At 37.2% G+C, this 26,492-nt stretch overlaps 3 protein-coding genes across 5 annotated transcripts; 2 read left to right on the top strand and 1 right to left on the bottom strand.

The window, feature by feature from the left end:
• Positions 1–2,698: 2,698 nt before the first annotated feature.
• Positions 2,699–8,506, top strand: LOC131299057 (MLO-like protein 10). 2 transcript variants are annotated; one of them, XM_058324601.1, is made up of 14 exons: positions 2,699–2,917; positions 3,681–3,738; positions 3,865–4,061; positions 4,858–4,974; positions 5,247–5,375; positions 5,492–5,566; positions 5,644–5,732; positions 6,250–6,299; positions 6,394–6,434; positions 6,532–6,705; positions 6,990–7,025; positions 7,113–7,180; positions 7,305–7,365; positions 7,997–8,506. In XM_058324601.1, exons 1-14 carry the CDS (start codon positions 2,786–2,788, stop codon positions 8,393–8,395), a joined length of 1,626 nt encoding a protein of 541 aa, XP_058180584.1. In that variant the 5' UTR covers positions 2,699–2,785; the 3' UTR covers positions 8,396–8,506. The 2 variants fall into 2 exon arrangements, with proteins under 2 accessions (XP_058180584.1, XP_058180583.1); XM_058324600.1 differs by having other exon boundaries at positions 2,700–2,917; positions 3,865–4,064; positions 7,997–8,503.
• A 262-nt stretch (positions 8,507–8,768) lies between these two features.
• Positions 8,769–15,510, bottom strand: LOC131299056 (monosaccharide-sensing protein 2-like). Of its 2 annotated transcripts, none has more exons than XM_058324599.1 (6): positions 15,328–15,510; positions 14,416–14,597; positions 13,559–14,125; positions 10,904–11,784; positions 10,050–10,237; positions 8,769–9,441 (listed from the first exon to the last, which is right to left on the bottom strand). In XM_058324599.1, exons 2-6 carry the CDS (start codon positions 14,495–14,497, stop codon positions 9,003–9,005), a joined length of 2,157 nt encoding a protein of 718 aa, XP_058180582.1. In that variant the 5' UTR covers positions 14,498–14,597; positions 15,328–15,510; the 3' UTR covers positions 8,769–9,002. The 2 variants fall into 2 exon arrangements, with proteins under 2 accessions (XP_058180582.1, XP_058180580.1); XM_058324597.1 differs by having other exon boundaries at positions 15,356–15,508.
• Positions 15,511–22,022: 6,512 nt separating this feature from the next.
• LOC131336258 (transcription factor DIVARICATA-like) lies at positions 22,023–24,801 on the top strand. The gene is made up of 2 exons (XM_058372044.1): positions 22,023–22,462; positions 24,315–24,801. The coding sequence occupies exons 1-2, from the start codon at positions 22,023–22,025 to the stop codon at positions 24,799–24,801; spliced, it is 927 nt and encodes a 308-aa protein (XP_058228027.1).
• Positions 24,802–26,492: the final 1,691 nt, after the last annotated feature.

Raw genomic sequence — 26,492 nt, 5'->3', positions numbered from 1 at the left:
GGTATCGATTTTCCTATTGGTACAGTACGTACCAGTACAAGTCAAATACCGGATACCGTTTCGGATTGATCGCTATTAGTGTTATTTTCCTACTTAAAAGAATTTATAGTATAATATACACTTTTAAAATAAATAAAAAATAAAAATCCGGTATTTACCTGGTACCATTCGGTATTGTCCGGTACTTGAAGAGAAAAATAAATTTAAAAGTAGTCCGGTACTGACCGGTATTTAAGCCGGAACGGAATTAGAGGTGTAGGGTACAAGATTCTGTCAAAAAAGGTACGTACCGGCTAGTACGGAACGGTATTGATAACATTGGTCGTGTGATGCTCCAGATCACTGTAGAACCCACCACACATTTACTTGGGAGCCGTACACTTAGTCATGGGTCCCACAAGAATGCACGGTGGTTCTAAAGTGATATAGAGTATCACGTGGCGGTGCCTTCAGACTACTAAATAATTAGACCATAGTGTACAAATACCCAAACACAAATTTGCTTTCCCCACTCTAAAGATGATAAACTATACACTAGGGGATCAACCATAGAGCAAGTCAACTTCATTCCTCAAACTTATGTACTCAAACTATGGTAAATAATATTTGTAGAGGTCGAGCTTATAGAGCTGGTCTATTATTTGGTCAGTTCCCATTTTGGTCTATTCGTGCACCATGTACCTTTATGCGTGGCTCATCAACTTTAGCAGCTTAATTGCTAGGCTGTGTTTATTAATGTGCATTTGCAGTAGAATTATCTTTTGAAAAACACAAATGCCAAAATTATTAGGCATATGAATCCATCAGGTTCTTTACTCCTTTTAACAATGAATCAATTAATGTGGAATGTGACCGTGTGAGAGTCTTGGGCCGTGACATGTGGAAGGTCAGAAAAAGAGAGTTAAAGTGTCGACTTAGGGCTGCAAACGAGATGAACCAAGTTGAGCTTTAGGATGTTTAGCTTCATTCATTAAGTTCTTAAGCAAACTCGAGCTGTTTGACGAGCTAAGCTTGAGCCAAGCTTGCCTGGGTTTAAGTTGAACTTGAACGAGCCTTTACCGAATCAAGCCTCAAACGGTTCACAAACTGCTCTATTCATTTGCAGCCCCGAGTGTAGTAAAATCGATGAGATGTCTATTGCATTTTTTGACGAATAGCGGTCGGTATTGTGGTTGTCTGCGTCTCTCGAATACTTTCGCATTTGGCCAACTCTTCATCAAATTCCTCCGTCTGACCATCTGTCACTGTTTTGTGTCGAAGTGAAGATGATCGACCGAAAGGTGGCAATTATGAGAATGCTTCCTATTTTATTATTATTAAGTATTCGTATTAATATTAGAACTAATATTAGTATTCCTTTTATTATTATTTGCATGCAGGACACTTGGCTTGCTCCTACACATGTGGAAGTTAGGACACTTGTCGTGCTCCTACACATTTGAAGGGAAGTGGGAAGTTATTTTGACAAGTGGAAGCAAAAGATTGAATGAAGACTAGTGGAGAAGTTAGGAGGAAGTTATTTCCTACGTTTGTTGTTTTCTATAAATAGTCTTTTAAGACTTCATTGTAATTCCTCTCCAACAAATCAAAGTCTATCTTTATTTGTCTTAATTTTTGGCATTACTAACCCATTCGGGTTATAACTAGGAGTAGGAGTAGAATTTCATATTCTAAGCTTAACTTAGGATCTTCGATGTGTCGCTCACAGCGATAGATCAATCGTTGAAGATTGATGGAAGAATCTCTTCCATTCTCCTTCTTTCTTATCATCAATTTCACATTTGACTCGACTGTCATTTTTCTTCCGGTGAAGTCCTGAAATACGGCGTGGAACCACGGATCCGTCTTGTGGAGACATAGCCGCATTCGCCCTTATTTTTGTTGTTGGCATTGTTTCCCGAAATCTCTGTCGATTTCGATCGAGGAAAAAATTGGTAAGGGGGGGTTGGGGCAACCGATCCAACCGTCCATTTTGATGCTGACAGCTTGGATTTAAATCTGAGCTTCTATTGATCCGAGCCGTCTATGGCCGAAATGGACCGCCGGATTGCCCTACAACCCTGTAAAACAACCCGCCCTATAGGATCCCCAATTCCAGTTAAAATTGCCACAACCTGGATACCACGGCTAAAGTTTGTTCAAAATTAATGTGTTACATAAGCAAGCAAATTTTCAACATTTTTGTGAAGCTAGGTCATTCAACTGTCAAATCAACCTGAGTAAGCTAATGCTTGGCTCATTTGGCTTATGATGCATAAAAAATCAAACTACTCGAGATTGGATCGATTAAAACCCGTTTAAGATCGACTAGTTTTACAAATAACCTAACCTCAAACATATTTTTGAAACTTGTTGAGTATTTCAAACTTCGTATGACCAACCACCTACTAATTGGCTCATTCAGATCGTTTATCACTCCTGAAGTAACCGGTATATGTCAAACGTAATTTCTCCTAATAAAAAGAAGTAGCATTTTATAATTGGAAAAATCTTTTTAACGGGGTTCCGTGAACAGGGTTTACGGAGGTGAATAGCGTGCGTCCGTTCCAACTTTGGATGGTCCAGATTTAAATGAAACTTATCTGGGAAAGAGTTTAAATCCGGAAAAGTTTTATTCAAATCCGGACTGAATGTCTTGCGGCTCCTCGTGAATAAGACAATCTCTTTATAATTTGACCAACCACCTACTTGGTTCATTCAGGTCGTTTACGCGCTCTTTTTCTCTTGTACTCTGTCATCTCTATCAACTCTTAGACCACAAATCCTCTCTCTCTCAAAGTTGAGTATGGCTGTGAGTAGCGGCAGTGGTACAAGAAGGGAGCTAGATCAGACGCCGACATGGGCTGTTGCTGGGGTCTGTTTGGTCATCATCATTATCTCCATTGCCTTGGAAAAAATTCTCCACAAACTTGGAATGGTAATTATAAACATTCAATTAATCAAACCCACGTAATATTTAGCTATTGCTGCGCGAAATCTTTTTCTGTCAATAGTGAGTGTATTCTCTGTTCGGGGAAAATCATAAAACCTGTTCTTTTGCTTATGGTTTTCTTAATTTTTTACACCATTTTCACCTCTCTCTCTCTCTCTCTCTCTCTCTCTGAAATGAGTAATTAGCTTTATTGGTTGATGTTTCTACTTTTTGTAGACTATAAATTTTGCTAATTTAAATGTGGGTAATGAATAAAGAACTAGATGCGTGAATAAAGGCGTGTTAGGGATTAGTCCGATGTGTACACAAATTGGCCCGTGACACCTTGCATTACCCCAAAAAAAGGAATAGCTGAGTTTTTTATTTGGTGTGATCTTTTATTTATTTATTTATGTTTTTCATTTGATTGGGTTAATATTACCTTTTCCTTTCAATTGGGAAAGCAAGTTTAGAAATCAAGTTTAGGTGGTGTTCTTATAGTCAATTTTGTTTCAGAGACTGTTTTTAAAAGAAAAATTACTCTTTTGTTTTTTTTGTTTTTTCTATCTTATTCATTTCTTAATATTTCTAATGTTTTCTAAAAAAATGGCTCTTTTCCAGAAAATACCAAGAAAGTGAATTTCAAAACCTGTCAACCAATCAAACTTTTCTATTGTTCTGATATTAAGAAAGAGTAAATTCATAGTTCCTTGGATTCTTCTAATTAACAAAATAGAGGTATTGACACTGTACAAAAATCTTATTCCAGTGGTTCACAAAAAGGCACAAGAAAGCTCTATTTGAAGCTCTAGAGAAGGTTAAAGCAGGTAAACAACACGACATAACTTGTTTACACTAATGAATATGCTTTTCTGAACTTCATTTGCATAATTTGTTTCATTATAGGCAGGATTGGCTAAACCTGAAAGATAACTTACTTTTGCTTATTGCAGAGTTGATGGTTCTCGGTTTCATTTCGCTACTCCTGACATTTAGTCAGTATTACATTGCACGGATATGTACTCCTTATAACATTGCGAATACTATGTTGCCATGTCCAGTGAGGGACAAAATTAGTGCTGAGGGACGGAGGCTTTTATGGTTTGATCACAGAGTCTTAGCTGCTGGTGGCTATGGTACTACATGTAAGGTGGTAAGCGCTCCTATTGCCTTTTTTTTTTTTTTTTTTTAAAGGAGTTGTAAAACTAAAGAAGATGAGTGGTGATAGTTTGTGGCATCTCTTTTGGATTCTTTTTCCTTCTCCCCCGTTTTTCTATCCCTATCGAAGACTATAAATCGAAAGGGCATCATTGCAGTATGGAATGCGCGTGCTTCTGGCACTGGCAGTTGCTAGTCAATGCATCTTGGTTCTCCAGCTTGTAGATTTGGCCTTTGTTAAGTTTCAGACAAGTAGACAATGCGATACTGTTAGAAATCTCTCTTATGTTTAAGTTATAATATAAAGGGCTCAGTCAACCGATTTTTATTATAGATAGGGTTACTAAACTGACTTATTCTATGAAATGACTAATCGAAAAAACAGAAGGAGATAACAATCATTTTCATTTCCAAAAACCAATGTAGTGCAGTTCATCTTATTGATTGGACTTAGTGATGAATGTGAATGGTAAAATAGTTCAAAATGATTTTTTACTAGAAGGGTAAACTTGGTTCGTATCCAAGCGAAACATTTGAATTTTAGATTTTGGTTGACCATTGACTCCTCGAGTTGTCTTTTCTATAGCTAGTTTATACATGTCAAGATTATCTTCAGATATTAATGAAACTCATATTTCATTTGATCAATAAAAATCTGAGATAAGATGGTGGATGCTCACTAGGTTCAACCGTTCAACTGCAAAAATCAGGACAATAACTTGCCATTTTGTGAGAAAATGACATGTACAATTTTGTCTTCCTTATGTCAAGTTGTTTTTTGCCACCAGGGGAAGGTTCCACTCATAACTGTCAATGGACTGCATCAGTTACACATTCTCATTTTCTTTTTAGCAGTCTTTCATGTGATATACAGTGCTGTCACAATGGCGCTTGGGAGACTAAAGGTAATAAGAATTGCTGGTATGATGTTTTTAGCGAATTGGGTGGTTAGAGACTCGTCGCTGATCATCCAATGATTTGTTCTCGAGTCATTGTTGTAGTTTTATTCAGTAACAAAACCAACGACATTTCCTTAGAATAATAGAGAGGATGGCTGCAAGAAGTTTTCTTGGAGTCAAAGTTAGCAATATGCCTTTTGCTAGCATTTTAATAGTGAGCGTTTGAACTAATGAAAAACTTCAAAATTTCTCCATGTTTGTTAAACTGTGAGATACAGATTCGCCGGTGGAAGCAATGGGAGCAAGAGACAACATCCCATCAGTTGAGGTTCAGGCTTGCTCATGAGACAACTTTTGTGAGAGCACACACAAGTTTCTGGACCACGATTCCCGTCTTCTTTTACATTGTAGGATATTATCCTGGCTTTTTTATTTTAATGTGATGTCTAAATTAATGAGACATTCTAGGGACTGTTTAATTAGTACTCAAATCAGGAATCACTGTGATGTATTCAATGTGCAGGGATGCTTCTTCCAACAATTTTTTAGGTCTGTTAACAAGTCTGATTACTTGACCTTGCGCAACGGATTCATCCATGTGAGGTTTCTATGTTAGAAAAAACTTTAAGCAGTTTCAGGTTGCTTTCGTGTCTTCTAATCATACTGCTTGTATAGGTCCATTTGGCTCCTGGAATCAAATTCAATTTCCAAAAATATATCAAAAGATCATTAGAAGATGACTTTAAGACCATTGTGGGAGTCAGGTAATATTCTTGTTTACGGCTGTGATTTTTCTGGAGTGAAATGAGGGTTTGATCATGTAATCATTCTAAGCGGACTCATATTTTCTAAGAAGCACGAACACCTTTTAAAAGGTAGCATGTTGTGTTGGAGGACACAACATTCATCAGACACGTCTAGACACCTATCAGACACACGTCCAAACCTGTCCAACTATTTTTCCGAAAATCTTGTTGAACTCTGAAACTTTGACATTTTAAGATACCCAGGAATCCAATGATAAAATTGAAACGTGGTATTTCACATATCGTCCTTCTTTGTACCTGAGAATATAAAGTTTAATTACACTTTTAATTAAATAACACTTACCAATTACTTACCCTTCTACATGATGTATGAAAGTACATGCAAACAACATACTTTCTACGTGTCCCACAAGTGTCGTGTCTTTCATGTCATGTCATGTCATGTGCCCTTGTGTGCTTCTTAGGCATTTCTGTTCCTAAATCCTGACTTGGTGTATCTTCATGGTGTTGACAGTCCTGTCTTATGGGCATCATTTGTGATTTTCTTGCTCCTCAATGTCTATGGTGAGCACTCTTTCTTTCATAGATATATCCATTCCGATAACCATTCTTCAGTCTTCCGCTAATTCTCTTATAAACCATCTATCATCTCTTTCAGGGTGGCAGGCTTTGTTTTGGGCATCCTTAATTCCTCTGTTTGTAAGGATTCTCTGTTGCCGGTTTCCGTGTCCATAGAGTTACTGTCTGTTTGGAATTAATATAGAAGTTGGGCGTTGACTATGTAACTGTTTTTTAGATTATCTTAGCCGTTGGAACAAAGCTCCAAGCTATTTTGACAAGGATGGCTCTTCAAACCACAGAAAGACATGCAGTAGTTCAAGGGATTCCTCTTGTACAGGGCTCAGACAAGTATTTCTGGTTTGGTCGCCCACAACTAGTTCTTAATCTTATCCACTTTGCTTTGTTTCAGGTTAGGAAGCGTCCTCTGTCATGCGCTTTTTTTTTTATAATTCAGTATACGGCCTAATAGACCGACTAATGTTGTAGTGCATTTCTTGTTTTAGCTTTCAAAATCCAGATGAGAGTTTTATTTCCCATTATTGTTCTTTTCCTTTTCTGTTTGCATCATATCATTCCGTTGGGATACACATGAGGAAAAGATAGGTACTAATATGTTCAGTCAATTCTACACTTTCATGTTAGTTTTCCTTCAATTACTGACAAGACATCTAAATGCTTTTGTGCTACTTGCAGAATGCATTCCAGATTACATATTTCTTGTGGATATGGGTAAGGATTCTGTATCTTAAACTTTCCAAGCAAAATCTGATTTCTAATGATCGACGTAAATAACATAGTAATTGGCTTTGTATACAGTACTCATTTGGGCTGAAATCTTGCTTCCATGATAATTTCAAGCTTGTGATTGCAAAAATCGCGTTAGGGCAAGTCTTTTTTTGTCTCCCATAGTTCCTCTTCTCAAAATCTAAATAGCCACCTTATTTATAGAGAACATTATCTGACACACTGCAATTGGAATTGCTTGAATGAACTTTGTTGGGCTCACAGGTTTGGAGTCCTGTTCTTGTGCAGCTACATTACCCTCCCACTGTATGCCCTTATAGCCCAGGTACTCAGTCCAATGAACATCTCTCACTCTAATTTGTGAATTTTTTTTTCCTTTCAGCGAACTTTAATATCACAAAAGTCTTGGACGACACTGATGCCTAGGAAGCATGGACGCTTTTAAGACGGGGACGCGTCCATGTCGGAACACCAATGGTTGTTGGACACTGAGAGACTCTTGTCCATCAGTAAAACATTATACCATTTTTGACAAAACTGGTGATGTAATCTTAAAACAAGAACAATTGGTTTCGAATGGTTTTAACTTGTTTTATATGGCACTTTAGTTTTTCCGCTTCAACTGATTGAAATTTTAATGTATGTGTAGATAAACACCAGGTGTCCATCCTGTGTCGTATACTTTTCAAGGTCTGTGTCGACATACTCATATCGTGTTTGGGTCGAGTCGGTGTCGCATGTCTGTGCAAATTAGCCAGCTCCCATAGTCAAGGGTTTCATAAGAAGCTACATTTCTCATGCTCTTCGCAACTAACCAATTTTCCCCAACTCTTTCAGACCAAACTACCTAAATCAGTTCTAATAACATTGAAAAAAAAGTATCTAGTTCCATCATGGCATTAACCTTAAAAGACATGATTTGACTTGGCCTAAAACTCCTATGGTGGAATTCACAGATGGGCTCACACATGAAGAAATCTATATTTGATCAACAAACATCCAAGGCCCTTAAGAACTGGCACAAGGCTGCAAAAAAGAAGCAGGATAAAGGGGGAGGAAAATCTCCAGTTCATTCCAGCCTAGGGGGAAGCCCACCAGTAGCTTCAGTAAGTTCAACATTTCCCTCCCCCGGAGAAGCCACGCTCCACCAGTTCAAGACTACCGGTCACTCTACCCATTCCTTCTCCTGCGAGGACCATGAACCGTCTGATTTAAAAGTAGATATGCCATCGACCACAAACTTGATGGTGAAAATTGATGATGATTTAGGGACTGAAACAAGTGCAACACACCCTGGCGAGGGAAGTAGAAATGAATATGTCCATCCTGGTGATTCTCCCACTTCATTCCAATAAATCCAATCTAAGATTCCACGTACTTCAAAAAAATATTACTATTGGAATAAAGGAGCTTGATTATACATAGTGAATGAAATGTGGGCTGTGTCTAATTATCTACAAGTATCAATCTGATATGCATCCAAATATCCAATTCAGGGTGAGTGCTACAACATAATGAGTTGATTCTTTTTTGTTGGATCAGCATAATGAGTCGATTCTTCAAGTAAACTTTGTTGGTTGTGCTATTCACACTTTTCAGTTTCTGTAAGAAATAACATGTTTCATCATTGAAACATGTTATTTCAAAGGTGTCATGTATGGCAATTCTAAAAACAACCAAGAGAAACATTTAGTGCCAAGAATTAGGCTGAATGACAAAACGGTTCAATAATAAAAACTCAAGCATCAAACAATTTGATTGATAATCTCATGTTGACAAACAAAAATCTTTATGACTGCAGAACAAAAAGACAATCTTGAACGAAATTCAAACGATAAACGAATAAACCGACCATCCCTAACCTTGAGAAAGATAGCTTTCAACGTGTTACCGATGTTAAAACAAATTTTTGCAGCCTATTCTGCAGTTCATATTCCAGAGAAATCAAAACCAACAAACACCTTAAGCTCCTGGCTCACCTTGCTTTGCACCAACTGCAAAAAACTCGGTGATGACTTCAAGCGGCATTCCCTTAGTTTCAGGAACCTTTAGGAAAACAAAAATCCATGCGAGGGCGCAAACTACAGCGTAGATGCCAAACACACCCTGGAGGCCAATGGAGGTGAGCATCACAGGGAGTGAATACGTAACGATGATGTCTCCGATCCAGAAAGTCAGTGCACATATGGCAATACAGACACCGCGGGCGCGCGTTGGGAAGATTTCTGCACAGAGGATATTGGGAATGGGACCAAAGCCCATTACAAAGCAGCAGAAGTAGACGACAACACTCACGGTTGAGATTACAGCATGGACAACTGAGCCCATGTTGATGGTATTGCCGAGGACTAGTACGATGAGTGAGAGTAGTAATACAGGTAAAGTGGATAGTAACAAAGACCTGTATAGGAAGAATATAGGGTCAAGTGATGTCTCCGTTTGTGTTTCATGGATTTGGAAGGCCATTGCTATATTTGGATCAAGGATTTTGTAGAGGAATTTGTGTATGGAAAAATAAAGTATGGGAAATTTTAGGTCCAATATTGGAAGTTTATTTCCCTCACCTTTTCTTTTTTCTATCAATAAGTCCCTCTACAAATTCTTGATCCAAACAAAGCCTACAAAGAAGAAAATAGGAAAGAGAGACTATGTTTCTTCTTTGGTTACTTTGAAAAATGCTGAAATTATATATGAGTGTCCAGTCCCAGTTATCGGTTTTCCTCTTTTTTCGGGACTTTTATCGTTATATATTCTTTTTTAAGATTGTGACAAGGATTTGGGTAATGAAACAGGGAATTTAAACACTAAAACTCATAAACAGGGAATTTCATTTCCTTCTCATTTTCGTTACCTAAATGCTTGACGAAATATAGACTAAACTCTTCCTTCTGCAGTGGGAAAACCTCATAGGAAAAGACTCTTGCTTTTTGTTTTTCATTTATTTTCTTTTCCTGCATACATTCCCGTTTCCAACAAAAACATAGGTTCAAAACAAACATATATATTTACCTTCTGCCTGCAACATCCATTAATCTCATAGCGACACCGATGCTTGGAAGCATCAACAAAGTTGTGAAACCACTTATAAGGAAAGATGCAGAGTCTGGACGAATACCCAAATTTGATAGAAGCACTCCCACGCCCGCTTGTTCGAGAATTTGTGGAGTGTAGTAGAGGACACCATTTATGCCAGAAAACTGCACATATCCACAAGAATCATGCAATCACGTGGAGTACATAACGAGAACAAAACCGTATGCTTTCAGTCAATCTTTCAACCACTTTATTGAAAATTAAGCATAGGCATGCTTCATGGTATGGTGTAGTTTCCTTAATCCAAATGCATGTTGGATCAATTTGTCCAATTTTGTAATGCCGCTCCATCGAAATTTCTTTAGCTTATGCTTTCACAGAAGATACTAAAAGTAGGCTAGACTAAAAAGAAAACGAAACAACTAGATAGATGCCTTAGTTCCACAGTAGATATAGCAGAAATAGTTTGAAGCAAGAGCAGGAATTCATTAAAGGGGGCTTCCTAAAAGTGTTGCTTTTGTGTGTGTGTGTGTGTTTCTGGCAAAGCTAGACACATAATGCCATGCCCGGTGAACAGCTATCGAGAATTCAAAGAATCACAGTACTTCTATGTACTTTGTATGTCAAAAGGAGTGAATTATTGCAACTTTTTTAATCTAACTTAGAAATCAGAATACATTTTGCCAATATCAGAATTCGTAAAGCAGTTTTTTTTTCCCAGATTCAAGGTATGTATGGAATTTCCCGTCATTTGCGAAGTGACTCCATCAAATTTTGTGTTGAAAAAAGTGAAAATTATGACAAAAGGAAGATAGGAGTCATATCCTTACCTGCTGAAGTATTTGAATCCCTACACCAACAACTAATGCATGTTTAACTCCTGGATCAAAAAGATCAGCCAAACCTGGCCCTTTGGCAATGGCTGACGGTTTAACTTTCTCGATTTCACCCGAAAACTGGCTAATCAGATCCTTGGAAGGAAGAGCAGACTGGCTCACAAGAGCAGAAGCATGAACACATTCACTTTCTACTTGTACATCACCACCAACGAGCGAAAGAACGGATCCACGACGGGAACCAGTGGTATTTTCCTGGTGCAAATATATCCTCTTAAGTCCCCCTCCCCCCTTTCTGTTGCCGTCTTCACCTTTGCCTTCTGACACTTTATACGCCAGCTGCCAACCGCCGCCAATGTCCATACCACTGACTTGTTCAATAGCATTGGAAGCAGGATTCTCAACATCAGTATCCTGGCGTGAAAGTAACGGGCTACGTAGATTGTCATCCGAGTCAACCCCAGAACCGTCGGTTCCTTCCCTTTGCAAGCTCTCCACATCCTCGTTTTCCTTTTTATTATTACCTTGATCACCCATGTTGAACATGCTTCCAAAATTGGAAAACAGCATGCTCCTTCTGCCTCCCATATCCCCAAGGTTCTCGTGGATGCTTCCAAAGAGAGTGACCGTTGGATCGATGAGAGAGGTACTCTGGTTTGCCATGCTACCGTAGCGGGAGACTAAGCCAAGAGTACTTTGACCCGTAACGGGTTTCGCAATCCAAGAGACTCCTTCTTCCGCTCCGTATAACCTGATTTGATCTTTCTCTGGAGCTTGTTCGTTGTCACTGAGTTCATTGGCTGGTCCAATTATGTACTCTTCTATTGATGCTCCGCCTCCACCGCCCAGACCTTCGACCAGCAAAGCCATTTCACCTGAAGATTTTGAAAAAAAAATCCAACTATTGAGAAGGGAATCCCATTTACAAATTGTGAAATATACTCTCTTAAAAAGTTATTCATCAGAAACCTCATGATGTTTATAACTTCAGTTTTGAATCTTCAATAAATGACAGTGCTCCAATATATGCATTGAGTTGATGGAAATTTAAGTTTCGGCTTTTCTTTCGAAGAAAAAGATCCATCCTACCATATATTCTATCTTGCAAATGAAGTAGACATTACATGCATCTTTTCAATTGTATTCCTAATCTAATCAACCATAAAGCATATACATGTCATTAAAAGCCTTTCCTTCTTTTAAGTTCTTATGCATAAATGTTGCTTTACTTTGCAAGATTTCTATACTAATGAAGAAAAGGCATCCACAACATGACCGATCAAACTACCATATGCACAGAAAGAATGAAGGGATTACTAATTGGGTTGTGTCTAACTTGAGAGATTACTGGCTTGTGCCTAAGTAAAGATCCCAGATAATGACATAAAGTAGATATAATTACATGGAAAATCTTGGAAAACGATTGAGTTATTGATTCGACAATACTCTTAGTTCTTACAATCAATGTCATTAGCTGCAGGCAGGGTGTAGATGAGAACGGATGTATCTGCATCTACATATGAGGCTAAAGTATCTGCTATATGCAGAACAAGTGAATGTGGGAGAATTTGTCTGCTTAAGTGGTAGTCTAACAATTTGCACAAGATTTATTGAAGGTGTCGACGTGGATTGATCGTGGATTGACGTTGTTTATAGAAGTTGTCAACCATGCATTCCACATGAATTTCATTATACTCTCGGATGCAATACAGATTACAGAGTAGCTACTATGTATTGCACTTGTTAAATTATCCCATTTTCACTAGGAATTCCAGAAACACAGCATATTCTCCGGAACAAGGCCCCTTCAGATAGAACTAATGCACCAATTAGGAAAAAAATAATAATAATTGATATAACTACTCCAATGAGTATATTCGTATCATCATTGATTTACAGGCATGGTATCATATCCTTTAACAACTTCAAGAATAAAACTTGGATGAACTCAGGCTAGAAAGTAGGAGATACTTTATTTGCCCGGTTTATATGTCCAACTTTCCATTGACAGACTTTGCCAACCCTTCCTATTATGAGGTTTTTATTGCCAATGCTAATTGAGCCAAGAAGCATAAACATGAGAACACACCAATTTGCTGCAACTTTTTTTGGGATTGCAGAAACCGTGAGAACATACCTATAGAAAATGTAGCTTTTTAGTGAAGGTTTCCAAACAAACACACTGCTAGCAAGTAGCATCATTATCATGAGGTAAGAATCATTTTGCAGTAATTTTTTCTTTTGTTTGGGTAATGCAGGGTGTCCAGGCAGCTTGCGTGCAACTTGGGCTAATTCCTACGTCCTCTCCCACAACCGTTTCACACGCTTACGTTTGGGGTAGGGGTGACCTCAAGAACTGCCGGCAAGGAGAGTTGGCCCAAGGGGTTGTCCTATTGGCGAAGGCTTACAACGTAGGAAAGATAACATCTTAGGTGCATGGTCATTGATCAGTACTGAAAGGCCTGAAGAGTGAAATAGCTTCATTGTGTGTATGTTTTGTGTTCTGACTTCTGCGTTATGCAGACCAAGCTCAGTCACGGGGAAATAATGGTCTAACTAAATGCTCTAGTATCTCTATATAAAACAGCGGCAGAATGTAAATATACTATCAAGAGTTCGACGACTTAGAAAAAGCATCAATGGACGAACCTGAGACATCTTCTCTTCCGCGCAGTCCCTGCAGTACCCGTTTAGCCTCTACCATCCGCCCTTTACTGACAAGCCACCTCGGAGATTCAGGTAGATAAAATACTGTCAAGCCAAAATAAACAATTGAAGGAATAGAAAGAACCCCAAGCATCAGCCGCCAACTTGGTGAATCCATTAGTGACATTCCAAAAACCATGCAATATGACAAAAACATCCCAACACAGCCAGTGAACTGTGGTAGTGTATTCAACAATCCCCTTATTTCTGGTGGGGCTGTCTCGGATATATAGACAGGAACCAGAGTAACGGCAAGACCAATTCCAAACCCATCCAGTAGCCGTGCTATTAGAAGGACATAGACGTTGGGAGACCACAACATTACCAAACCAGAGAGGAAATAAAGAACTGATGAAATTATAAGCATAGGACGCCGACCAACAGAATCTGATACAGGTCCAGAGAATGTTGTAATAACTGTGGCTCCAATTAGTGACATGGCTACTATTAGCCCTTCGATCGTTGGTGCAGTTTGCAACTTGAATTCCCTCTTGATATAAAGAACGGACCCTGCAGATCGATAATATGTGTTTACTTTGGCAATGAGATTAGAGACTAGCTTTAAACCACCAAAACCAATGGTTTGAAGAGAAAAGGTAAATTGATCCATGAATTTTTGTACACATCGATCACACTATGAAACGGATCCAAATCAACGGACAGAATAACAAAATAAAGAGTCAAGTATGCTGCATTAATTTCGAGGGCGGAGAATTGATTCAAATGAAATTTCAAGTTACTAAGAACTGTATTATGTCACAGTACAGAACAATGAGAGTGATAAGCAATGGAATGTATACCTGCAATTGTTGCATTGTCCCATCCTTGTAACAAGTTGCCAATGGCAGCAGCAATAGCTACTAGCGCGGCCCCCCTCATCATTTTCAAAAAAGTGAAATCTTTGATCTGATAGAGTAATTCAATTACTGATTCGACGCTTTCTAATCCTTTTTTCCCACTTTGATCAACGATTCATAATAACCTGTAAACATGAAAATAAGATGTGTTTCTCAATTATAGCCGTTTGAATGTGATATTTCAAAACGAGGAATCAAAGCCATCTTATTTGCAGGCAAATGGTATACATATACACAAATGTATTTGTATAGCAAAAATATTGCTCGCTACTGGCGGAATTTACCACAAGATGATGCTATCTTTTTATACAAAGGTGCAAAAGAATCCTCCTTCTTTGACTGAGGAGCACACGAAAACTGTACGAAAAAACAAATGACATGCTACAAACTGCATATCACACGTTTTGTATGATTGGTGTTGGATATGTAATCATCCTTCAATTGTTGCATTCAAACGCTGAAAATGAAATGACAAGGGATTTGTAATCCAACGGATATGTATATCCTCCGTCAATTATTGCCTTTAAAGGCCAAAAATAACCTCCCATACAAAAGCCAAAAACCAATCTCATGTCTAGTCCAACCAATCAAATGGACCCCTATGGCCCTATTGAAATTTCAAGAAACGGAGAGAACCCAGAAAAGATGGAGACTTGGAATGCAAGAAAGAAACTGAACCCAGAAATTTACAAGTGCATGTCTATACGTTTTCATGCAGACATATACTCAAACACATTTGGCCAAAGGAAGAACACTTGTGAAATTTTAATTTTAATTTTGGTAAATAACAATTGTGAAATTTTGTTATGATTGTACTAGTTTCCCCGGATTAAAAAACAAGCCTTTCGAGCGTACCGGGAGTAGATTTTGATCAGCTTCTAACCTGTAATCTCATCGTGCCATATTCCAAATGGCGAAAAAACTCAAAGAACACTGCTTGCATGGAGAGAGAAAGAGAGAGGGTTTCTTATACAGATCTGTCATTTCTTTTTTCTGGAGGAAGAAATGAAAGAGAGAGAGAGAGAGACGTAAAACCAGTTCAAAACCGCGAGAAATGTGCTTTCGCTGATCCGTTATCTCGTTCTTATACTTGGCCCAGAGATTATTACGCACCTTAGTATAAATGAATTTATAGTATTCTCTTTTAATATTGCTAATTTCAAGATCACTTCTTTTAGAAACTATGAATTGGTAAGTACTTAAATTAAATTCCTCAATCAACACTTGAGTTCAAGTCTCAATACACGTGGTGAGATTTAGTGTTTGGGGGCTTATTTTTGGCTTTTCATTTTCAACTTTTTGGTTTTTTGGATTATGGTCAGAATATATTTTTGAATTTGGTAGAGTGTTTGGATGGTATATGCAGAATGCATATATTTTACAACAAGAGTAGTGTTTGAAAAATATGTGATGAAAAGAAATTATGAGTTGATTTTTTACCATTTTATCCTTCTGATAATTTTGCATTGGTTCAAACGAATTGAAAATTGGAACACTTAATTTCTTAACCATATATTGTAATATATAAACAGTCTAAAAAAATTAAGTGTTTCAATTTTCAATTTGTTTAAATCGGTGCGAAGATCTTATTATTCTGATCATATTATTCTAAAATGACATAATTAAATTTATCTCTAGGATTCTTAAAATTAAGTATGCTCTTTATTTGGGACCCTATTAAGCACCGATTTAAACAAATTGAAAATTTAAGACAATAAAAAAGGTACAGGAATGCCACATTATGCACATATCCCAATTTCAATCAGGGTATTTTTGTAATTGAATGTAAAATGGGAAAATTCAAGAATGCAAAAAGGACCTTTTGGGCTCCTTAGTTTTGACTTATGTCCTCTAAACTCAAAAACACCCACCACATTTTTTGAGAATGGATTATAAAATGAGGACACCAAACATGCAAAATGAGAAAAGATTAAAAAGTACTAGAAAATGAAGTAACCAAACACCCCCGTAAACTTTGTCCCCGAGATATATAGGTGCGGTAAAATTTCTTGCAAATGATTATGCACTCCATGATTAATCGGTTTGAGTTGTTATTGCTATAACTTAATTAGCAAGAAACTTGAAAGATAATTCATTAACCCACGTGCTATTTGGCACGCTTTTTTACAGGAAATTATGGAAATTTAATTAATTGAGGTCATGTTTGACAATAAGTTTAAGTAAACTATCAACGGTGGTGATTTGTCTTGGTAAAACTTTTCATTGTCATCTTTACCATCAAAAGTTGGTGATGATAATTAAGGAGTAATAATTAGTCCGCGGTTGGAATAATATTGCTATTAGTACAAATTAGTGGCATTAATTATTTCTATTTTATGAGCCAAATAGGGAATCCATCGTTGGAGATACTCTTAACATGTTTAGCTTTAACTAATATATAGACTTTTTTTTTGGCAGCTGCTAATGCCACGAGAGATATTCCTAATGCCACGAGCATTATAACATTTTACCATTTTTACCCTTGCAAGAAAAGCAAGACTCCTTCTCTCTCTCTCCAGAGATCCACGCCTCATCTTCTCTCTTCTGGTTATTTTTCAAATTCAACCACAATAGTCCGTCGCATCAACGACCACTCGTCGAAGTCAATTGGAAAGCTTAGGAAACATGACAATTAGAGTTCTTACTTGGGGCTTCTTACTTCTAGGGAGATTTTGATATCATTGCCTGGGTTAGAGGGGAGGCGGCGGGGTTCGGTCTCGTTATGGCAATCCATGGTCAGATTTCAGCAAATGTATGAAGCAAGAAGATTGGGTTTTGCTTAGCAATTTGGGGGTTTAGGGACGGCCGAATGGAAGTGGGCAAGGTGAGATGTTTCTAGTTGCCCGTCCAAAATTGGGGGTATAGGGATTGCCGAACGGAAGTGACTGTGATGACGAAGTTTCTTGACACCACTCAAATTTTGACATTGGTGTTTTGTTATTTGTATTGTATTGAATTATTGATGCTTGGGCCTTGGTTGCACATCTTGATTCATGAGTGGACATGGGTGCAACGAGGAAGTGAGGTGGTAAATTTCATGGCTTGTTTCGGTTCTTCATTACGATTTCAGTTGTGAAGAAAAGTATTATATTGGCCTGGTGGGATTTGAATTGAACTCGGAGCGTCCTAGCTAGGAAAGGGCGTTAGGGCCATGGATGAGAAAGAGAGGGCAGGGAGAGAGTCTTTTATTTGAGGGTAAAAAGGGTAACTAGAACAAATGTGTCGTGGCACTAAACAATTGTGTCCTGGCATTAGGGCCCTCCTTTTTTTTTTGCTCGGCAACTAATATAGACTTTTATTGGTAATGCTTTTACTATTGCCATTACTCTCCCGGTCCAATAATTTTAGTTGTTTTCAAAATTGAATACTTTTTTCTATACAGAACAATAAAGGACTTTCGAATCGATTTTTAAAAAAAAATTCTTTTTGCACTAATTTAAAGGCCTCAACTAGTTTTTTATATTAGTGAAAAATCAAAAGTTATCCCCGGATGTACTTTCTTTTTCATTTTAAAAAATAACACGATCACAAAAAAGGAGCTAAATTATGGTCGGGAAGAATAACTAGTTTGTACTCACAAAGAACTGTGCTATCATTACGACGTGATTTAATACTTATAGTCCTTGCGTGCCACAATCATGAAGATGTTTTAAGATTCACAACTACTCAATATATATACACTAATGATGTAATATGCCTCTAAACTTATAGTCTCTTATATACCCTTTCGCTTTGGGATCCTCTCTCGTCTTTTTAAGGATTTGTTTCCCGTCCAGGTCATTTCTGGGCTCTTCCGGATCTATTCTGATGATCGGGACAGAAGGGCCCTGGACAGGACCACTGGACGTACCATAGAGGAACTCTTCCTTTTCTTTTTTCAAGTTTAAGCTCCTTCTTATATTTCTTACAAAAGCCCATTATTCCCTGATGCTTTATTGGGTTTGTGCCCATCCATTGCAAATTTGTTGCCCACACCATGCCATACGAAAAGTCTGTGAAAAGAAATTAGGTTGTGTTCTACTGACTAAATTAAGTAATTTTTTTTTAAATTAAAGGTGATATATATTGTTTCGTAAAGTGAAAAATAAGTACTTAAAAAATAAAAACTTTAGCGGAACGGGACCTTTAAAGGCCCAGGAAATCAACGGTCCGATTCAGTGGTGTAGATGAACAACATGGGTTATTTATACATGGATCCAAGAATAGAAAAAATCGAATCAAAAGTGTGCTGACCAGTCGGGTAGTTTGCGAGGATTCTTAGGTGTCTTATGTTTCTGTGCATGCAATATCATTTAATATTTTAGTGAATTAATTTTCTTTTCGGTATTCCAATTCCTCTCCACAAGAATAACAGAATAAGTTAATCTTTTTTTTACTTTTCCGTCAAACAAAAGGTTTAACTATGCCTTTGACCAAAAAAAAAACTATGCCTTTGACAAAAAACGAATTTTACTCATCCCAAACAAAACCTTAGAGAGAGTTATAATAGGAACTAGGACTTCGGGCTGGTTTTGGATTTGTTCTTTTGTTAAGGGAAGTAAAAGAAAACAAGGGCAGTATTGATAAATTTTAAGATAACAACGGATTTTATATAAGATTTAAGGTGGGTACTTAGTGAAGTAATTAATTACCAAGGGCACATATGAAAGGTAGTACTAATCTCTCGGGGGCACTAGTGCAAGTGTGAAGAAATTAATCAGGGCGCACATGACCCCCTCTGGGGCCTGGCTTGTACTTAGATCCACCCCAAGAGGCTCACAATTAAGTTTGGAATTCCAAATGCGCATCGTTATTGTCTTCAATACATTCCATACGTTCCGTTGTTGCCATTGAAATTCTACAATATTCTAGACACGCCCTGATATTGTTGCGAATACAGACATTCGAAACTTGTCGTTATGGTCTTAGACACATTCCAACATTACCGTTACGGTCTACATCCAAAACCTACTGTTTTGTCGTTAATGCATTTAAAACATTTTCTTATCCTCGTGGAGACATTCCAAACTAACTGTCCCTGTCGCTGAAATTCCACATTCCAAATACTTTGTACGTCGTTATCGTCATCAAAACATTCCAAATGCATAATTATTATTAATTCTCACCATTAATTGATGACAACATGGTTATAACTCACACAAAATGCCAACTCTTCAATAACCTTGTGATTTGTAATCTCTCCTTATTTTAAGAATTGCAGATTATGAAGAAGCTTGTGCTTATTTTTTCTTTCCAAACCCTAATGGAGTACTAACTTTTAGGGCTCAAAAAGGTTCAAAACAACAAGGCAGGTGGAGACTAGGGAGGAAAAAACACTATCCCTAAGTTGACTCTCAACATATATAGATCCCTCCCCTTTACATGTCTCACAATTGGCAGTTAAAAGCTGCAAATTTCCACATACGTGGGCATATATTGAGATAATTGGAAATAAATATAAATAAATAAAATGACGCTCAAAAAATCATTAAATTTTCTGGGTCGCGTACAGTTGAAACTATTTTGGTTTTGAAAATAATTGCATGGCCTTCCAAATGATTTCCTTGTCTTTATTCTTGCTTTTTTCCTTCTTCCTCAACTACTACTATGCATTTAAGTCTTTCTTTATTTTCGCTCGGTGTAAACTGAATTTTTTCGAGTACTAAAGATGCCGTAGATAAAAAAAATAAAAATAAAAAAAAGTACGAAAGGCACCTGTTGCTTTTCCGATAGTTTCAATAGGAATTGAACCCATCACCTACGCTTTTTTCGGGCGGATGAGAGCCAGATGAGTCTGGGCAATCACCTAATTCATGTTCAAAATCTCTTTAGATCATAGCGTAGGTTTTTTTTTTTTTTGTCTTTCTTAGAAATGTCATATTTATATGATGGTTCGTATCATTCACCATAACATCTCGGAATTATTCACTACGACATCTCAGAATTACGGTAAGTGGACGTAAATGCATTCTAGATTTCTCTGCTGAATAACATGCATTTCCATACAAACTCGCATCGGTTTATTTGAAATGAAATTTTGTAATAGGGGTCGCCCGACACAAATGCTGCAGAATAAGATGATATATAGTGAAAGTTTCAGTAAAAAAGTATAGCATATATATGGCTCTTCTAATGAAGGAAAACTCATTTGAATTTAACTGTTAATGCACCAGTACTGAACTCCAAGTAAATTAACTTCGATCACAAGAATACACTTATTAGGCCAATGTTGTTTAGAAAAAGAATCGCAAGAGGTTGGCCTAGTGGTCTGGCCAAAGACTTAGGAGTTCACTTCCTTCTAATTAAGATTAATTTTAAGTTTGGAATCTCGTAGGTACTATCAATCCTTTTGGAGTCAGTCCGACCAATGGACAAAACTCAAGGTCATAACCTGTCAAGTGGGCAGGGGGAGTCGAGATACACATAAACTGGCCCAGACACCATCGTTATAAAAATAAATGTTGTTTAGAAAAGGACAAATGTTACACTACACATCTCACTTTGTAGTATAAATTGTAGTACTCTTTGAATTCACCTTATAACATTTGGATATGAATTTTAATGCTTTCACATAAATTTATAACGAATGATTTTACAACTATGGCATGCACCCCTTGAAGCCACCTAGAGTTTATAGCATTTCTGTAGAGTACTCAATATTGTACTTGCGATAACAATAAGTGAAATACTAATCATATTCAAATCAACTTTAACCTTTTTTGGTTTGTAAATGTTGTTTTACTCCCCGCATCCCAAATTGATATGTAGTATGCTGCAAAAACGCATGTAATTTTTGAATCAAGGAAGAAAGTACTTCTGTATATATATGATTTTTTAAATTTGTTCGCACAGAATTAAAGATTTCGATTAGTTCTTTAATTTAGAACCAGAAAATTTGAAAAATTATGCATTGAAGTACTTAATTTTTTTATTCAAAAATTGCGCATATTTTGTAATGGACTATCAATTTGGGAGAGAGGGGGTAGCTACTAGGTTAAATCTCTGCTTTAAATTTTTTTCCTTTGCTTTTTCTTGATAGTGATTTCAAAGGATGCTTTCATTTTGGGGAGCCAAATAAATATACATCTATCAAGATCCTCCCATATTTATAACACTTAACTATAATATCTGGTCTGTTGATTTATTCATGCCCAAATTTGTAATTTCAGTAGAAGTTGTCCTTTCTATAAGAAGTATATAAGAAACCAAAGAGAAGAAAACCTTTCACAACTATCACCTATGTGGTAGTTGGTGGCAAGACCACAAGAGAGACCTCTATCTCCTTCTTCACTCCATTTGACCCTCTCTCTCTCTCTCTCTCTCTCTCTCTCTCTCTCTCTCTCTCTCTCTCTCTCTCTCTCTCTCTCTCTCTCTCTCTCTCTCTCTCTCTCTCTCTCTCTCTCTCTCTCTCCAACACACAAGTAAAGAGGTATGAAACCACCTTCTTTTTCTGATCTCTTCCTCCATGCATTGAGCATCTACTAGAGTCTCTCTCTCTCTCTCCCCCCCTCCTCTTCGTGTGTGTGTCTTTCTCTTTTTGATACAGACGCGGAGAAAAACCGTAGATACGAATGGAATGGTCAGACATATTCGCACCAGCTACTTTTGCAAGCCAATTTGAAGTTCATCATAAGTACCAGGATCCAGCAGAATGGACTTTTGAAGAAAACAAGGCATTTGAGAGCGCCTTGGCCGAAGTCGGCCTTGACTCACCGGCCTTCTTTAACCATGTTGCATCTAGGGTTCCTTCCAAATCAATGGACGACATCAAAAGGCACTACGCGTGCTTGCTTCAAGATGTGGAGATGATTGAGGCAGGATTTTTTCCAATGCCCAGATATGTGATACCTCATGATCATCAAGATGATGATCATGTGGAGAATAATCAAGGTGGAGGAGATGAGGAGACTAGGAGCGAGAAAGTGGGATCTAGTTCTAAGCAGGTGGCTAGAAAGGCATGCAGTGGGAATCAAAGGAAGAGAGCCATTCCATGGACTGAAGAAGAACACCAGTAACATTCATGATCTTCTTAACCCTAGTAGAATCTTTTCACTATTTGAGAGTTTAGGGTTATATATAAAAGCTTGTTTGGTACTCCCCCGTCCCAATTTTAATGCTCTTTATGGGAGACTATGTAACTTTGACCTAAAAATAAAGTACTTTCAGAATTAATTTTTAATTTTTTTTGCGATGTTCAAAGGATTTCAGTGAGTTCTTTCAAACAGTGCAAAAAAGTTCTGGAAAACATAACAAAATATTCAATGGTTTTGTGGTCAAAGTTACATCGTTTCTCCAAGGGAGCATTTAAATTGGGACGGAGGGAGAACCATTTTTATTTTTGTGTTCTTGTTTTGTAAAAACATGTATAAAATAACATATGTGGCAAACAATTTTTGGAAGATTTCTTCTGAAAAATACCCAACAATAAATGTTTCTTGATTTTTTAAAAGTGTTTTTGCTTGAAATTGAACATGACATACGAAACCGATCGGTGTTTTTATGTATATAAAAACCGTGTTGCAAAAGGTTTTAAAGTTGAATTTAAAAAACTGCTTCTGAAAATAATCTGTTGATTTTATTGGACATAATTGCAGATTGACATGTTTTGATGGTTGCATGGTCTTGGAAAAATTTACATTCTCCCGGAGAAATTCCATACTTGGGTTAGAAATCGAAAACAAGAAAGAAAGAAAGAAATAAGGTTGCATGCTAGGTTTTTGCAAGATGAAACTGATTTTTGGTGCACATATGATCATTTTCTAGTTATCTAGGTTTTCTCAGGACCATTTCATCGACTTCTTTGGATTCTTAATTTTTAGCAATGAATTAGTACATTGAGTTTTTCATTTTTCATTTCGATGTTTCCATTGATATTCAAGTTCTTGGCCAGGTTGATATCGATCATACTTTCCTATCGCGCGTTATTAGTTTTCTTTTTGTTTTGTTCAGAGTCCTTTGTTCTCATCTATTGTGAAAATCTAAAATGACACATCACATACAAATCATTGCTTGATTTTGTTTAAACGAGTGCGGATATGTGTTTAAAAGTCTGATATCATATCTACTGAGCATATCAAGAACCCTAGGACATAAGAAAATATCAAACTTTGTTCATCTACTTTTCTTTTTTATTGTTAGGTAATTGGTGTTTAATTTGTCAACCGGATGATGTGGAAAGTAATCGGATTAATATATTAATGATATCAACAACCCTAGGACATTGCAGATCAAAAAAAAAAAAACACACCCTAGGACATTAGAAAATATTCATTTTTCTTATTCTATTTTTTTTTTCTGCAGGGTCAATGGTGTTTGATTAGAATTTCCAAAGAGCATTCATGCATAAAATGAGTGTTTAGTGTATTTTACCACTTACTGAAATTATTAAATATGCTTTCTAGATAAATTTCTAACTAAAAAAGTAAGATACAGCCTCGTATTGTTATTCAAGGATCGAGTATTTTACACAACGACTTTCTATGCGAAGAATCCCTTTAATTTAAAATTACATTTTATTTTTTTTTTGCTCTGCAAAAGAATGTTTTATGAATCTTTGCAGGTTTCAAATTTGAACACGAGCATTTCTACTATAAAATATCTTTGTTACCTTATCTCTATAATTAAACATACTTTCCTCTTTGTTGAGTTTATATTTCCTCCCCAAATCCAATTTCCAACTAATTAATTTTGTTAAATCTCCATTCTCTTTTTATTAATATTTCCCTTTCATTTGGTTTTTTGCTTGTCTACCTACACAAATTTAATTGCATTTTCCTATTTTGCGCATCCACTTTTCAACCGCTAATTTTGTCCTTTTCATACACACAAATTTCTCTCTTCCATTTTTGCCCTTGTACATGCAGGTTGTTCCTCATGGGACTAAACAAGTATGGAAAAGGGGATTGGAGGAGCATATCAAGGTACTATGTTGTGACCAAGACCCCAACCCAAGTTGCCAGCCATGCCCAAAAATTCTTCCGGCGACAGACCTGCACCACTCCGACCGACCGCCGCCGGCCAAGCATCCACGACATCCAAACCGTCAATTCCAGCTTCTTTCCATACCCTCCCCAGATGAACATGGACCCGATCATGACCGATGAACTAATTCCTCCCCAAGTACCGATTCCCAACCCCTACGGCAGCCTAACTCCGGCCATGTACAACCATCACAACAATTTTCATAGCAATGAAGGACTCATGACCAACTATGGTACCGAGGCTGACCCCAATTTTTCATCGGGCACCTTAACTTTCCCTATCGCCAGTTCCGCGATCAACCAACCCCCTAGTGAAATTTACCCTTCTTCGATGTCATACCCTAGTCCTTATCCAATGAACTACCCTTAGTTGACATCAAACTCCTGAAATGGTCTTAAGAGCTTGCTTCATTTCTATCTTTTTTTACTTTTTTTTCCTTCGAGGGGAGACAGAAAAGCCTAGTAGGGCTTCAATTTAATTCTGTCTTGCTTGTAACATATGTTAGCAAAACTAAAGTGTAATAAGTGAATAGTTGTATACATACCTTTGTGTTATATTTATATATATCCTGCTTGGAACCTAGCTCAATAACTGTTCCACCTCAAAAAGCGACAAGGGCACAATACCTCCTGACGAAGGGGGTGAAGAGTGATTCCGAGGGCGTGCCAAGACCACGAAGTACTGGTATAACTATGAATAAGACTATAAGGCCTTATTCCTAACTTCTAACTGATCGATTGCGTTACAACCCATTGGAAAAGACTATAAAAGTGATCCGAGGTTGCCTTAATTACTTGTAAAGGACTTCAAATTCGGTGAATATTAATATGAAAATAAGAAACGAACCAAACGCCACTATAGTATTAGGGAAAATCAATTAACGATGGTGTAGGGAATGGAAAAACAACTACTAGCTAATTAAAAGCCTGCTAATATCGTAATTAGAAGCTTAAACAAAGAAATAAACTAAATTGCAGGAACTTAAACCTCGTAATTAAAAGCTATGTAGTCCAAAAGAAAATGCTTGAAATTTGAAGCTCTTAGCTTACCTTGTTTTCCTCTACTTATAGCTGCATTCCCTGATTAAAAAAATACAGATGGTATCGAAAATGATTCCCATTCCAACTTCTGCTAAAATCGTTCCAAGTGGCCCATGATAGAGTAGGGTAAATCTAGTGTACCGTTGTCATATTGCAAATATTGGTTTTCTCAATCATTCATTTTTTCACACTTGGACTACATGATTGACTTTGACTTTCTTATTGACCATGAGCCCGGACACACTTGATTTTGACTTTTTTTTGTTGATCAGGAGCCCAGGCCCACTTGCCACGTGACACTCAATCATTGGCTTTTTTTAAAAAAAAAGAAAATCCAAAAACGTTGTATATAATAACAATTTTTTTTTTTTGTCATTCATTAATTCTAATCTTCTCTATCTTAGGGGACTTAAGGAGGGAGATGAGTGCTTAGGAGAATCAAGCATTCCCTATGTGCATTGGAGTATAAGAGAGACACTATTAACATTGCTAGTGGTTATTTTGATCTCCATTTTTTCCTTCTCTCTTTTTCTACTATTCTTTACTTTACTTTATTTTTCTTCTAACTAAATGTTGGGGCAGACCAATGTCAATACCAAGGCATTATTTTTTTTTGGATGGCTAATCTTTCTAATTTGTTTTCAAAGATTAATAAAATCTTTTTTCTCATCTTGAAAAAAACAGAGGATGTCTCGATCGGGACCAAAGACAAAGTTTTGTCTTCGTGTAATCTTCATAGTAAAGTTCTCCACCACTTTTTGATCTCCCTCCTTCAAATTAAGCATGTAGTCTACAACAAGCTTTCAACATGCAGGGGAAGGTGAATTCATCGGGTCGAACCATTTTTTGGGTACTACGGAAATTCTATGTTCACACATTTGGTTGAACAAAAGAATGGGTTCATTGGGTGATCGCTTCAATGTGAAGCTTCTGATCATGAGATTATAAGCGGCTGAATTTGGTTCTTCGAGTTTGCGGAAGATGGAGATAGGATAGTCTGGGTAGTTTTGGGATAAGTAC

Source organism: Rhododendron vialii, chromosome 8a (assembly GCF_030253575.1).
Source record: "Rhododendron vialii isolate Sample 1 chromosome 8a, ASM3025357v1".
Lineage (NCBI taxonomy): Eukaryota > Viridiplantae > Streptophyta > Magnoliopsida > Ericales > Ericaceae > Rhododendron > Rhododendron vialii.
This window is presented reverse-complemented; position numbering and strand designations above follow the sequence as displayed.